Below are 12,381 nucleotides of genomic sequence, written 5' to 3' on the forward strand. Positions count from 1 at the left end.
GGGCCCCCACAGCTGGCAGCCCCCAGCCTCCGTGTCACCCACACGTCGTCTCACCAGCCGCCGGGGTGCTATTAGGGAAAGAACAGATACACTCCCCCTTCGGTGTCTTTTGATGAGCTTTAATTAACTCCGTGGTGCTGGCTGGGGCCAGGTATTGCGGAGGGATTCCTCTGGTGCCTGCCTCACTCGGAGGTCCCTGTCGTCCTGCCGCCCCGAGAGATCTGGAACAACAACACAGGCAGCGCCGTGGGGACCTGGTCCCGGCCAGGCGCTCCCCTGGGCACCCCGCTCCAGGGACCCGTTCGCCAGGGATCTTCCCACAAAAAAAGACATCCCGAGCAGCAGTATCTCAGTGAAAGCCCTCTGAGCCCTTCCTTCCCCATCTCCTGCCTTACCTCAGCAAAGAAAGCTGTAGCTGTCACCCGCAGTTTAACTGAGCAGGAACCCAGCCACGGCAAGAGGTTCTTCACCAGACAGGGGGAGACGAGCCCAGCGTGGAGCAGGACGCTGCGCAGGGGTCACAAGCGAGGGACACACAGTTACCCAGGAAGGCCACAGGCCGGGCCTCCCAAATTCACTTGCGCCGATGCAGACACTATTCTTCAGCTCCCGACGGCTTCCCGGGCACGCCGGGAGGCTCCCAGCGGCCATCTCCCTGGGCATGGCCCTGCAGGAGTTGGCCAGACGCATCCCTGGGGCTCTTACCTGCTCAGGAGACGCACCCCCCCAGGGTGAGCCAGGGGGTCTTCCAGGCGAGCCCACACTCCCCGATTCACGAGCAGCTGCGTCCATTTCTGCGCCATGCATTTGCCCAGCACCAACTCTAGAGCTGAAAGGAAAACCCTGGCAACAGAAACAAAACGCAAAATAAACAAACCCCATCAACAAAACAAGTGCAAATAGCACCACCGCCAGAAACCCCAAGAACTCTCAAATCACAAGCAGGTTAGGGGAAGACTGATCTGCAGCAGAGCTAAATACCCCTGGAAGGATGCTCACAGCCTTCCAGACTGCAGCTAACGACACTGGCATTTTCTTCGTGCCCCAGACCCCCCGAAGCAGAAGAAAACCCACGCCTCTAGACTGACTCCACGCTAGGTATCAACCAAGGCCAACACCTCATCCCTCTTCCCACCAGCCTTTGGCCAAGAACGACACCAGTGCCCGCAAGAGTCACAGCTCCCAGCGGGGGTCCGTTGAGGGAGTGCAATGCTATTGCGCACGCAAGGGTACGCAGGAGGCAAGATGACGGCCGTCCGCAGTATGAGCTGCGTAAGACCTTCCTGCCTGGGAGCTGGAGTTTCTCCATGAAGGAACAGAAGTAAAACCAACCACGACGACCGCTTTCCACATCTAGGAAGTGGGGCAGGCGAAGCCCTCCCTCAGCCCCACAAAGGCACAGGCCTTGGCACGGGGAACTGAAGCCAGCCCCTCCATCTGCCCCTTCAGCTCCTTACCTGCACGGCTTCTCCACGTGCATGTGGCACTCGAGGAACAGTTCTCTCCAGGTGCTCATGAGCAAAAGCAGCCTCTCCCCACCCAGCATTTCACTGGCCCACCTGAGGAGGCTGGGAAGGAGGTGGGGAAGCAGTCGCCTGAGCTCCTCCGTGCTCCTCAGGGCAAGCACCACCTCGGAGATGGCACGGGTGATCTGCAGAGAAACATGACCAAGAACCACCTGTTCAGGGAAGGCCTTTTCCCACCAGCCTGGTTCCCCCGCCTGCCTGGGGTGGGGGGTCACTGTCCGCAGTTGTCACTTCTGCGACAGCCTTGTGGCTCAGGAGTACCAACTGGCCTGGCTCCCCACACTCCTTGAGGCCGGCCCAGCACAGCGCCCTGCGCATCTCCGTGGGCACCCGCAAAGGGCACCTGACTCCCTTGCGCCCAGGTGTGAGCTGGCAAGCAGATGCCCAGCTGCAGAAACGTGTCTGCTGTTGAACGTACCGTCAGAGTCTCCACAGCCGTCTGACGGTTGTGCCGCTTACAAGTGGAGGAGTCCGTCCCCAGGCGGTGGTTTCCTGCTCTGTTTAGTTTCTCCACTAAGCACCTCAGGATCCGAATCCCAAGGATGCTTCTCCCCAGGCTCCTCCACAGCTCCACCGTGTCACTGCAAGGGAAGAGACATTCACCCCTGAGCCCGTATCCTTGCGGTCCTGCGGTGCCCTCAAACCTCCTCACCTGCAATGGGGCTTACAATGCCCCACTCACAGCAGAGACACAAGCACGCAGTCTTGCAACACTCCAGACTGCTCGGGCAGAAAAAAAAGACCTGCTTCTCAACCGGACCCCCCCAGGGCAAGGAAGCTGCAGGGTCCCTGTTTGACTACAGCGGGGAAGTGGGGAGTGCACGTACCTGTCCATCAGCAGACTCTTCTGAGGAGACTGCTGGTTACGGGCTCCTGGTGAAAGTGGGTGAGGAGAAAACACTGCACGGAGCACGAAGGGCCTGTGGGTGCTCTGCTGCATGTAGGTGTAAAGGGTGTTCAAGATTTTTGGCACCTGAATGGAAGAGGAGGAGAAAGAAGGGCTCGGTGCATCCTTTACCCCCTCCTGTGGGGCCCAGACACAGTCATTCGGCACATGAGCGCCCTTGACACAGAGTCCAGATCCAGCTCGAAACCTCACGCCTTCCACCCTGCCTGACCCTGGCTCACATCTGGAGCCCAGTCGTGCTCTTGGCAATCGTGCGCATGCACGCACACACAGTGCACACGCTCACACGCACAGCCTCGGTTGCTGCTTGTGCCTGGGCCCAACCGTATGAGCAGCTGCGTGCCCTGTGTGCACCCAGAGGACACGGACCCATTTCACGCTCAGCGCTTGGCTAACTCTCCCCATGCGTCTGTAGCGATGCAAGGCCACGAACAAACACGCTCTTCGAGACCCTGAAGATGCCTTGCAGGGCCTCTGCAAGGGCACGTGTCTCCTTCAGGAGGAACCCAGTTCTCCAGGGACGCTTTTCCTTGCCTCTACCCTCCTGAGACTGAGTTAGTCTGCACTGCTTGAGCCACTGGTGGCCCTAGAGCCCAAGTGGAGCGCAGCAGAGCGTGAGCGGAGGAGAACAGGGGCCTTGAAAGGGCAGGCACAGCACGAGGCCGGAGGCTCCCAGGCTACAGATGGGCAGCAACCAGTGGCTGAAGGAAGGGCACCTCACAGGCTGGGTAACACCACAGTCGGGGAAAGCAATGAGAGCAACGAACAACTACCCAACCTGTGGAAAACCTAGCATGCCCAGCAAAGCTCAGAGTAGATGGAATTGGGGCCAGTGAAGAAAGAGAAGGGTGAGGTGGGTCCCAGGGCAGGGAGGACTGACAGTGACCCCAGGGGAAGGGGAGGAATGGCAAGGTTGGTGCCTCCCAGTGCCTCACTCATGGGAAGGACCCGGACCAGTGGCAGACTTTGGACATGAAGTGCCCATAGCCTTGTCACCAGCTGGAGCAGGCGCCAGCAGCGGGTGCTAATGCACGACTCGGACCATCGGTAGCCCTTGGCTCGGCACACAGGCGGCATTTCTTGAGCCCATGCCAACTGCACAGGGTGTAGTGCAACAGCCAACAGGAGAAAAGACAAAGTCTAATGGAAAAAAGCTCTCCTTTACCTCCTGGACTATTTCCTTTCTGCATTCCCCCAGGAAGATGAACACCCACTTCCACACTACTCTTGCACGTGGGGGCATGACGTGCAGCAAGCTGTCCAGGACGGCAGTCAGAAAGTCCACAGCCTGCGCTGCAGGGATGCATCTGCAAACAGCCTGGAGAGAAGTCAGGAACCGGAGAGCCCGCGTCACAGCTCTGCCCCAGCGATTCCGAAAGGAAAGGCAACTTGACGGGACTGTTAGTTCAGCAGTCATGCAGGGGCCAGTCTCTTGACCCTCCTGCTGTGCCTACACTGCTGTTTACATCTGGTGCAGCTAAGCGATTTGGAAGCGTCTACCCCCTTGTTGTTTGCTATATACCAAATTGGTATTCTGACAAGAGCACTCACACGTGTGTGCCAACGCACCCATCAGGGTGTCTGCTCCAGCGTGCCTGAAGGACGGTCTTGTCTCAAAGCCTCCTGCTACTTGCTAACAACAGCTGTCCTGGACAGCTCGCTCTGGAGACAGAGACTCTGGAGGGGAGCAGGGAGACGTGCAGGAGCCCAGGAGCTGGGCCCCCACCCCACTGCTTTGGGGCCAGTTACCTTTGTTATTTTGGTACGGGTCTTCACCAAAGTCTCGGTGTCCGGGCTGTTCAGCTCCTCACAAAGGCACCGGATCTCACCTGCCTGCGGCACCTTCATGCTCTTGGCTGGAACAAACAGCAGGAGAGAAGAGGAGTCACAGTCTACAGAAAGCCAAGCTCTGGCCCCAGATACCAATAAAGGAGAACCCACGTGGTGGCAGGGAAGGCCACAGGGAAAGCCAGGGCCCTCCTGAGCTTGGGGCAGCGGGATTTCCTGAGCCCGAGAAGAAATGGCTGACAAATCCGGGCTGGAAAGAGCCCTCTTCCTCCTTAAACCATTTGCCGGGGCTTCAGGGTTTCAGCAGCCTCTGCTCCTAGCAGCTGCGTCCCCTATTCCCACACAGGCCACCATCGTCTCTGGGAGGCAGGAAACCTCCCTGTGACTTCCTCAGCACAGGCAGACCCTGCTGCCTGAAGAGGAAAGGGTGCAAACGCAACCCTTGGCAGCACGCTCTGGGCCCGCAGCTCAGATCCCTCCTCCCTGCCCAGTTTGCTCTGGGCAGCAAACTGGTTTCCTCTCTTGTGCTCAACAGGAGATTTCTTCCCTGCCAGGGATGACTTTGGAGACTGCCTGGGTAGCTGCCTGTCTCTCCAGGCTGAAGGCAGGGAGCGAGGGGGAAGGCAGCCTCTGCAACGTCGGGGACCTCATCCGAGCGAGTTGTCTGACCAGCCTCTGTCTCTCCTGGAACGTGGAGAGGGGACAGACGTGGAGGGGGACAGTCCCCAGCATTGGTGACAATGTCCTGCTCTCAGACAGCAGTGAGGGATGGCACCTGACCGCCCAACCTCACGCACGCCCCGGGGAGGTGGGACTCAGCAACACTCTCTCGGGGATCCTTCCTGCCCTGAGATGGGCAGGGAGGCAGAGGGCTAACAGGGTGGGGGCACAAACCAGCCGAGCACGTTGCCTCCCCCTTCCCTCCACGGGACCCCGGTGGCGCCAGGCCAGGAAGGGAGGGAGGATCGGGCTGAGCAAGGCTGGGAAGCGCCTGCTCTCCTCACCGTGCATTTGGAGAAGGTAGCAAGGCAGACCCATGCCCTCTGGCGGCACGTGGCCAGGCAGTCGCCGGTCAGAGACCCCAGCAGTCCCACCAGGGAGCCCAACTGCTTGCAGGGACATCCTCTCTGCAGGGGACAGCAGCAGGAAAAAGGTTGCAGGCAGCCCCAGCGCCCGCTCGCCTCTGCTGCCCAGCCTGCTCCCTGCGCAGCGACCAGGCAGAAGGGCAGGCGGAAGGGCTGCCCCGTAATCCCAGGGACCCAAAACCCAGCCCCCAGCCGGGCAGGGCTCCTTTCCAGGGCCACGAATGGTGGGCATGGGGCACCAGGGCACGCGGAGGGTCCCTACTCACCACGAGCTCACATCGCTCCTTGCAAGCGCCCAGCACGTGGGTGCAAACCCGCAGGGCTCTCTCCCGCTCCCATGCTTTGGCTGAGGTGAGCCAGCCCTTCAGGACCTGGGGCAGGGTGCATCTCTCTCGCAACAGGAATCTTTCTCTCCCCGAGATCCCTCTCCCTCTCCCTTCTTCTCTGGCCCCTTCCCGGCGCATCCCCCGCCCCACCAAGCACCGGCCCTGCAGCCTTCACGCCTCGCGCCCTGCAGCCGCCTCTGCCCCCGCGTCAGGTCTTGCTTCCCTGCTGGCGTCTCCCCGCTCTGGCCTTCCCCCCAGGGCTGCTCTCGCCCAGCTCAGGGCTGGCTCTTGGCTTTCCCTCCACCAGGGCCCACTTCGCTGCCTGTCCTGAGGCTGCAGTGGCCGGGCGCTCCTGTCCCCCAGCCCCGGCCAGATGCACAGCCCCACAGCAAGGAGCCAAAGCCCCATTTGTCTGGAGGAAAGGTATCCACCTCCTATCACCCACTAAGGTCTCGAGTCTCTGCCCTGGCAACGCTTGCCCCGTTGCCCCGTGGCTACTCACGTGGACCACGTCGTCAAAGCAGGCAGAGGTCGCCTCAGCCTCCAGAAGGGTTTCTATCAGGTGGCCCCAGATCTTCCATGCCTCTCCTGTGCAGAAGCTAAAAGCAGCAAAGGAGAGCTGAGGTTAGGCATCATGGGGGCTGCCAGGGCGTGCTGAGGTGGGGTCCTGACCCAGAGGTGGGCAGGCACTGGCCGGTGGGTACCCTCCATGTTCACGGCCGCCCCTCACGCTCTTCCTTCCCTTTTTCATCCGCTCCTTGGAAGGATGGGACAAAACACTCTGGCAGCACACTGCCAGCAGGTTTGCGATTTTCCTTCCTGCTCAGAGGCGGCCTCAGCTTGCTGGCCAGAGGAAAAAGGAAGACAAAACAGAAAGGGGATTTCCTAGCCCTCTCCAGGGTGGCTTAAACCACAACTGGCTCCCTCCTCATCGAGGGCCCCCAAAGCCAACACCCCCAGCCCGTGCCAGTGAGCACTGCCTTCAGCTCCAGCAATTCCCACCTCCTCCCAGGCAGCAGGCAACCCCCCCCACCAGGTTAAGGAACCCCTGGGGCTCCCTTCTTCTGGGAGACACCTGGAATGGGGAACAGCCTCCCACTCCACAGCCCAGCAGCTCCTGGCCCCGTGCTCAAGCTGGGCTGGGCCACACTGGGAGTGCCCAGAGCCTGGGGAACAGACCTCACCTCAACTCCTCCAGGGCCTGAAACACTCCATACACCAGGGAGTCCCAGGGCTCCCTCTTTATCCAGTCCTGCAAGTCCCAGAGACAAGTGCAGAGTTGGCAGCGGGCAGGGACACGGGACAGCCCTCCCGCCCGCCCCGGGGACAGGCTCTGCTGCCAGGCCTGGGCAGACGCTGCCCCATCTCCCCCACGGAACCCCCAAAGGCACTGCAGGAGGGACCCTGCTCCTCAGCCACAGCCACCCAGTATCCAGCACCCAAGGGCCCCACCAGCTCCGGACACAGCTCCAGGAGCTCGCGTGAAGCCGAGAGACCATCGTGCCTCTGGGGAAACCAGTCTGATGGTGCAGCCCAAAACTCCCCCGTCTGACGGCTCCAGCTACGCACGCTCACCAGCAGGGTCCGCGTCGCCTCCTGCTTTAAGGAGAGCTCAAAGCTGCCCGCAGTCGCCCACAGCCTGGATGGCACAACTGACCTCGGTGACGCTCTGCCACCAGGGCGAGCTTGAGCTGCAAGTCCTGAGGCCAAAGAGAGCAAAGCACCCCTTGAACTCCTCGAAGGGCTGAGAGGGTGGAAGAGGGCATGGGCAGGGGGAACCCACAGGAGGGCTTGCATCTGGACGTTGAGGACAAAGCCCTCCTTGGGAGGTCTTTAGGAAGAGGACTGCCCATCTCGGACCCCCCAGCCCCAAGGGGCCGGAGCTGGGGCACCCAGGCATCCCCAACCCTACGCGCCCTGTGCTCCTACCCTCTGTTTATCTCTGGAGAGCCTCAGGATGTTGCCCATGATTTCTTTATCCACACAGGCGAGCAGCTGCTCCTTGGGGGCGTGCAGCGCCATGCCGCTGTAGGCTGCGCATGAGAGCAGCACGAATGGTCTGCGTTCTCCCCATCCTCTGCCGCCCGCTCTACCTGTGTCGACAGAGATGCCCCGAGACGTCAGCCCCGGGACTCCTGCGGGCTCCTGCGGCAGGCCCTGCCCCGCACCCTCGCCAGCTCCTTGTTTCCCCGGGCACCTCCCAGCAGCTCCCAAGCCACTCCTCAAGCTGCGAGTGCCTGGGGCTGGGAGTTGTTCCCACCCCGCAGCTTGAGTTCTCTCTCTTGGAGAGGGAGGAGGTGCAGCCCGCATCGCACACGCTGCTGGCTGTTTATACCACTGGCTCGAGAGGTAGGGGAGCTGTCTGGAACCTTTCTGCGGACAGGTACCCAACATAGCCTGTCACGGTCCTGCTCAGAGCCGTGCAGCCTGTGCGCGTCAGTGGCGCAGATGAGACCGGTGCTGCTCGCCTCCCCAGGCCAAGCCTGCACTGCTCTCTCTGCAGGGCCCTGCCCTGCCCAGAAAGGCTCTTCCCCCCAGCCCCCAGGTGGGGAGCAGAGCCAACGTAGACCTCACCAGGCTCCTGCTCCCAGCCCTCAGCTTTGAGGAAGGGGCAGAGTGTTACACCGTGCCCCACCCCCTCGTCACCAGCTCCTGCTGCAGTTAAGTCCGGGGCAACGTGGCTGCAAGCAAGCAAAGCAAGCAAGCACGCAAGCAACCGCTGCAGCTGCCCCAGCTGGGTGGCTCTGATCCACCAGGTGCCAAACCCCATCCTCTGCAAAGGACAATCAGGGGCCCCAAGGCAGGATGTCCCCTCTGACACACGGGGTCTGGGGTAGCTCGTCAAGAAGGTTAATCTAAAGGCAGCTGCCACAGTGGTGGCTGCTGCCAGGCGTAGACGTGGAAAGGCGGCCAAAAAGGAAAGCCAACCAGCAAGCCCCTCGTTCCTTTACCTTCCAGCCCGTGGAAGCCTGGTAGGCCCAGCCTCTGGTGAAAGCGGCAGAGAACATAGTCAGCGTGCCCAAGAGCAGGTAGAAGTGGCTCTCGGCAGCGTGGGACACAACAGAAATCATTCCCTGCAACCACAGAGAAACGGGGAGTCGGTTCCAGTGCAGGCATTCAGCCGTGGCCAGCGACAGTGGCCAGGCAGGACGTTGCAGCGAGCAGGAAACAGCAGCAACGGGGAAAGCAAGGAGGTCCGGAGCTGGGCCGGGAGCAGCCCTCCCTCTCCCCCAGGAGAATCCAGGGGATGCTCAGCACAGGAGCGTCACCTCACCTTGGCCTCAGACAGCTCCACAGGGTTGGTCTCCTGGAGGAACCTCAGCACCTGCCCTTGGACGTGTCTGAGGTCCTGACAAGCTGCCAGCACCGTCCCAAGAGCCTTGTACAGGAAAAGCTGAAAGAGAAGCAGCCGAGCCCGAGATGCAGTCATGGCCCGACCTGTCAGGAGAGGGCTGGCCCCAGATGGACCCGACCACCTCCGGGAGCAGGCAGAGCCGGCCACCATGCCAGGCTGCGGCCAGCCGCTGGGGCAGCCCAGGGGAAACGCCTTTTGGGGACGAGGGAAAGGAAAGCAGTGAAATCTGCCTGCGTGGGCAGAGCACCAGCGCCAGCTCCAGCCCCAGTGCCGGGCAGGACACACACCTTCTCCCAGGAGCCGGCAGCAGAGCTGCCCAGCCGCTGGCTCAGCTCCTGGCTCAGGCCTACGGTCCAGGCCTTGTCCTCGACGGGCTCCAGCGACGCTCGCAGAAACTGGTGTGAACAGGAAAGGAAGCGAGTGTTCCCCTGACCTTGGCCAGGGCCCTTTCCACGCTCACGTGTCCCGGGACGCTGCGGGGGAGAGCTGCCGGGAACGGCAGTCTCTTCCCCCACCCCACCCAACCCTCTTTTTTCTCCTAACGCCTCATGCGAGACCCCCCGGCGGGCCGGACTTAGAGGAGGAGGCAGTGCTAAGGCGCGTGCCACAGCGTTAGAGGGCATTAGCCGTCGGCCGTGGCACGTGTGCAGGGCAGCAGCTCCTCTTGAGTGGGCAGGCACCTACTGCCGGGGGAGGCGCAGGGTGCTCGGGAGGTGCCCCCACCTCCTGGTGCCTACACAGGCAGCCCCGAGCTTCCTCCCACGACTCTGCTCCCTCTTCTCCCCCCTCGATTTGTGACGCCCCCCGCAAGGATGCCGTACCTTAAGCACACGGCGCTCCCACTCTGCAGAGGCCAGCGAGCTCTCAGTTCTTCCTAGGAAGCAAGAGGAAGCAAAAGCTCTCGCAGCTATTTAAGCTCACACCAAAGACGAGTCCGGCGCTCTCCTCTGCAGTCCGACCTCCCAAAAGTCCCAGGCCATCGGGCTAGAGAGGGCCTACGCGAAAGCCCTTGCGAGGCCAAAGACGCGGGAGGGATCCCAGGGGCCGTCGTCAGAGGCGTTGACTCAATCTGGGGAAGGACGCGCTGACCGCAGCAGATGCCCACTGAGCGACTGCAGCTCCCGGAACAACTCCAACCACCCAGTCCCAACACACGTTTTCTCCCGAACCACCCATTGCCTTTTGCCCATTTCCAGCCCTTCTCCCAGGCTACTGCCGAGGACAGCTGCTGCAAACCTCGCCTGGCCTGGGGCCTCGGTCCTCCAAAGCCGAGGGCTGCACCCCCTCCAGGAGCACCAGTCCCGTCCCTCTCCCAGACACCATCCTTGGGTGATGCCAAGACCTGCCCTCCGAGGGGACGTCAACGGCCCCGTCCATCCCCTGGGCCGAGCTGGTGCCAGGGGACAGCTGCCCCCAGCCTCAGCACCGGCTCCCTGGAAGGGGAAAGGCAGCAGAGCAAGTGCTGGGGACCTGGGGACAATTCCCCTCCGTCCGTCGCGCCGGGCAGCTGCATTTTCCTGCCCCCCTCCCTCCCCTCCAGCCTCTCCCTCCCCACCTGCACTTTACCTTCCAGGTACTGCAGCAGGAGGGGGATCTCGGTCGCCCACGCCATCCCCCAAGCCTCTGTGGATCCTGCCGCGGAGGGCCTGCAGCAGCTGCAAGGCAGCGACTGCGCGTTCGCGGCTCGGGTAAGGAGCTGCCGCCACCACCTAGACGAGGGCAGGAGAGAAGGGTCGCTCCTGCCGCCAGAGCCGCAGCTTCTCCCGCGAGGGAGCTCGCGAGGGAGCTCGGTGCCGCTTGGCTGGCAGCAGGCAGCCGATGGCTTCACCCAGGGTGCTGCCAGCCCTGAGAACGGAGTGGGATCCCTGATGGGCTCGGGCATGCTGCCTCCTCCTTGGGGGCTCCCGGCACTGGCCTCACCAGCATCTCTACCGCGGGATCTCCCACCACCCCTGGCCAGAAAAGCTCTTTCCCCAGGGCCCCGCTACTCACCAGCAGTCGAGCCAGCAGGGCCTGGGGAGCCGGCAGCCGGGCTGTGGGGAGGCAGAAAGGCTGGGTGAGCCGACGAGCCTCACGCCTCCGATAGCCCCACACAGGGCTGAGGGCTGAGAGCAGCTGCGCTGCAATAGCGCTGGCTGGGGGGCTCCCCAGGGCTGCCCAGCAGGAGATGAAGGCAGCTCCAGCACGGCCAGGAGCGAGCCCCGGCTCACCAGGAGAGCGCTGCGAGCAGGAGAGCCAGGCCTCTGCGCCGGGCAAGGGGCCACGCAGGGCAGAGCCCCTCGTGCCCAGCAGCAGAGCCCGTCTCTGCCCTTTGCTTCTCCTGGGCTCCTGCTCAGGGCTGGTGGGGCGCAGGGAGACGCGGGCTGGCCTGACCCCTGGCCAAACCCAGCAGCAGCACTCGCTGGGGCTCCTACCTTGCTCCCGGGAGTCCACGGCACCCGGCTCCTCCTCCTCCTCCTCTTCCTCGCAGCCCGCTCTCTCCCGTCTCTCAACCAGGGCTCGGAGACAGCGGGAGAGCGGGATCAGCATGCCGCTGTACTGGGCTGGCACCACGTACTGCAGCAGCCTCGGCCACAGGAGCTGCAGAGAAGAACCGGGCAACTCGCCACACTGCCATTTCCACTCAGCTCGAAGGCGAAAAGGACGGTCTGCATCTCCCTGAGCCCGGTGCGCTTCAGCGCGGGAGGGGACAGGTTCAGGGCATGGGGGAGCACAAGGAAAAATGTCCCAAAGGCAAGAAGTGGCCAGAGCAGCAGGGCAGAGGGCAACTTACTTTGGTCATCCCTCTCAGAGTGACGTCCAGTGAGCCCAGGATGTCCATGCACAGGGCTCGAATTGCTCCATCCTCTGGGTTTTCCCAGGCAAAAAGGCCTCCTGCCACCTGTAAGACAGAGTTGGCAAACCCCCAGTTACTCTCGGCTCCCAACTGATGAGGCTCAGGCATGCCTCACCAGTGCTCCTCTTGCTCCTGTGCCTGCCTCCCTCCTGAAGGCCAGACGGACCCAGCTCGAGGACCGGCTCCCAGACCCTGGAACGACTGGGAAGCCTGGGAGCAGACAGTGCCGCTGCTTGTCTACACGGTCCCCTGGGGCCCAAATGCTGCTGTCGTGCCACCAAAGCAGAGGTGAGGAACGTGCCCTTCAGCAAGGCTGTGCTCAGTGCCAGCCCTGGAGGCAGCGCATCCAGCCCGACGGATGTGGAGGAGCCCCCAGAAGCCCTTTCCTTTGCCCTGCTCCCAAAGCAGAGCCTCCCCGAGCCTCAGAGCAAAGCGACGCACATGGATCTCCCAGCTAGAGGGAAGGTCCGGCCAGAGGGAACGTCCTCGGCGAGTCAGCGGCAGGCTCGGCCATCCCCAGCTTTCACCTCCTGGGCACCCGGCTGAATGCTGGGAAAT

The 12,381-nt window shown here is 62.5% G+C and overlaps 3 protein-coding genes and 2 long non-coding RNA genes across 5 annotated transcripts in view; 1 reads left to right on the forward strand and 4 right to left on the reverse strand.

The window, feature by feature from the left end:
• Positions 1–103: 103 nt before the first annotated feature.
• Positions 104–2,370, reverse strand: LOC115338069. The gene is made up of 6 exons (XM_030006517.1): positions 2,354–2,370; positions 1,945–2,107; positions 1,458–1,651; positions 706–843; positions 396–507; positions 104–221 (listed from the first exon to the last, which is right to left on the reverse strand). Exons 1-6 carry the CDS (start codon positions 2,359–2,361, stop codon positions 183–185), a joined length of 654 nt encoding a protein of 217 aa, XP_029862377.1. The 5' UTR covers positions 2,362–2,370; the 3' UTR covers positions 104–182.
• Positions 2,371–5,254: 2,884 nt separating this feature from the next.
• On the reverse strand, positions 5,255–6,201 carry LOC115338071. The gene is made up of 3 exons (XR_003922318.1): positions 6,135–6,201; positions 5,573–5,677; positions 5,255–5,348 (listed from the first exon to the last, which is right to left on the reverse strand). It is a non-coding gene; the product is annotated as an uncharacterized LOC115338071 (long non-coding RNA).
• Positions 6,202–6,440: 239 nt separating this feature from the next.
• LOC115338072 lies at positions 6,441–7,255 on the reverse strand. Its single transcript, XR_003922319.2, has 3 exons — positions 7,208–7,255; positions 6,817–6,884; positions 6,441–6,475 (listed from the first exon to the last, which is right to left on the reverse strand). It is a non-coding gene; the product is annotated as an uncharacterized LOC115338072 (long non-coding RNA).
• Positions 7,256–7,540: 285 nt separating this feature from the next.
• Positions 7,541–10,599, reverse strand: LOC115338070 (maestro heat-like repeat-containing protein family member 2A). The gene is made up of 7 exons (XM_041121846.1): positions 10,554–10,599; positions 9,809–9,861; positions 9,275–9,382; positions 8,907–9,026; positions 8,584–8,706; positions 8,207–8,405; positions 7,541–7,665 (listed from the first exon to the last, which is right to left on the reverse strand). Exons 1-7 carry the CDS (start codon positions 10,597–10,599, stop codon positions 7,541–7,543), a joined length of 774 nt encoding a protein of 257 aa, XP_040977780.1.
• Positions 10,600–11,929: 1,330 nt separating this feature from the next.
• Positions 11,930–12,381, forward strand: part of LOC115338065 (maestro heat-like repeat-containing protein family member 2B) — a 15,284-nt gene continuing 14,832 nt past the window's right edge. The window contains exon 1 of the mRNA XM_041121847.1: positions 11,930–12,111. Within this exon, the coding sequence (XP_040977781.1) occupies positions 11,930–12,111 (182 nt within the window). The remainder of the gene's footprint in view (positions 12,112–12,381) is intronic.

Source organism: Aquila chrysaetos, unplaced genomic scaffold, assembly GCF_900496995.4.
Source record: "Aquila chrysaetos chrysaetos unplaced genomic scaffold, bAquChr1.4, whole genome shotgun sequence".
Taxonomy (NCBI): domain Eukaryota; kingdom Metazoa; phylum Chordata; class Aves; order Accipitriformes; family Accipitridae; genus Aquila; species Aquila chrysaetos.

Bases quoted from the DNA above. Each gene is read 5' to 3' on its own strand.
- LOC115338070 (XM_041121846.1), bottom strand. From the start codon at position 10,599: ATGGCGTGGGCGACCGAGATCCCCCTCCTGCTGCAGTACCTGGAAG. The intron at 8,707-8,906 runs GTGAGGTGACGC...CTGTGGTTGCAG, and splicing joins TGGAGCTGTCTGAGGCCAAG to GGAATGATTTCTGTTGTGTC. The intron at 7,666-8,206 runs GTGAGGTCTACG...TCTCATGCGCAG, and splicing joins GGGCTGGGAGCAGGAGCCTG to CCTACAGCGGCATGGCGCTG.
- LOC115338069 (XM_030006517.1), bottom strand. The intron at 844-1,457 runs GTAAGGAGCTGA...TTCTGTTGCCAG, and splicing joins CACGTGGAGAAGCCGTGCAG to GGTTTTCCTTTCAGCTCTAG. The intron at 508-705 runs GTAAGAGCCCCA...ACCCCTGCGCAG, and splicing joins GGGGTGCGTCTCCTGAGCAG to CGTCCTGCTCCACGCTGGGC.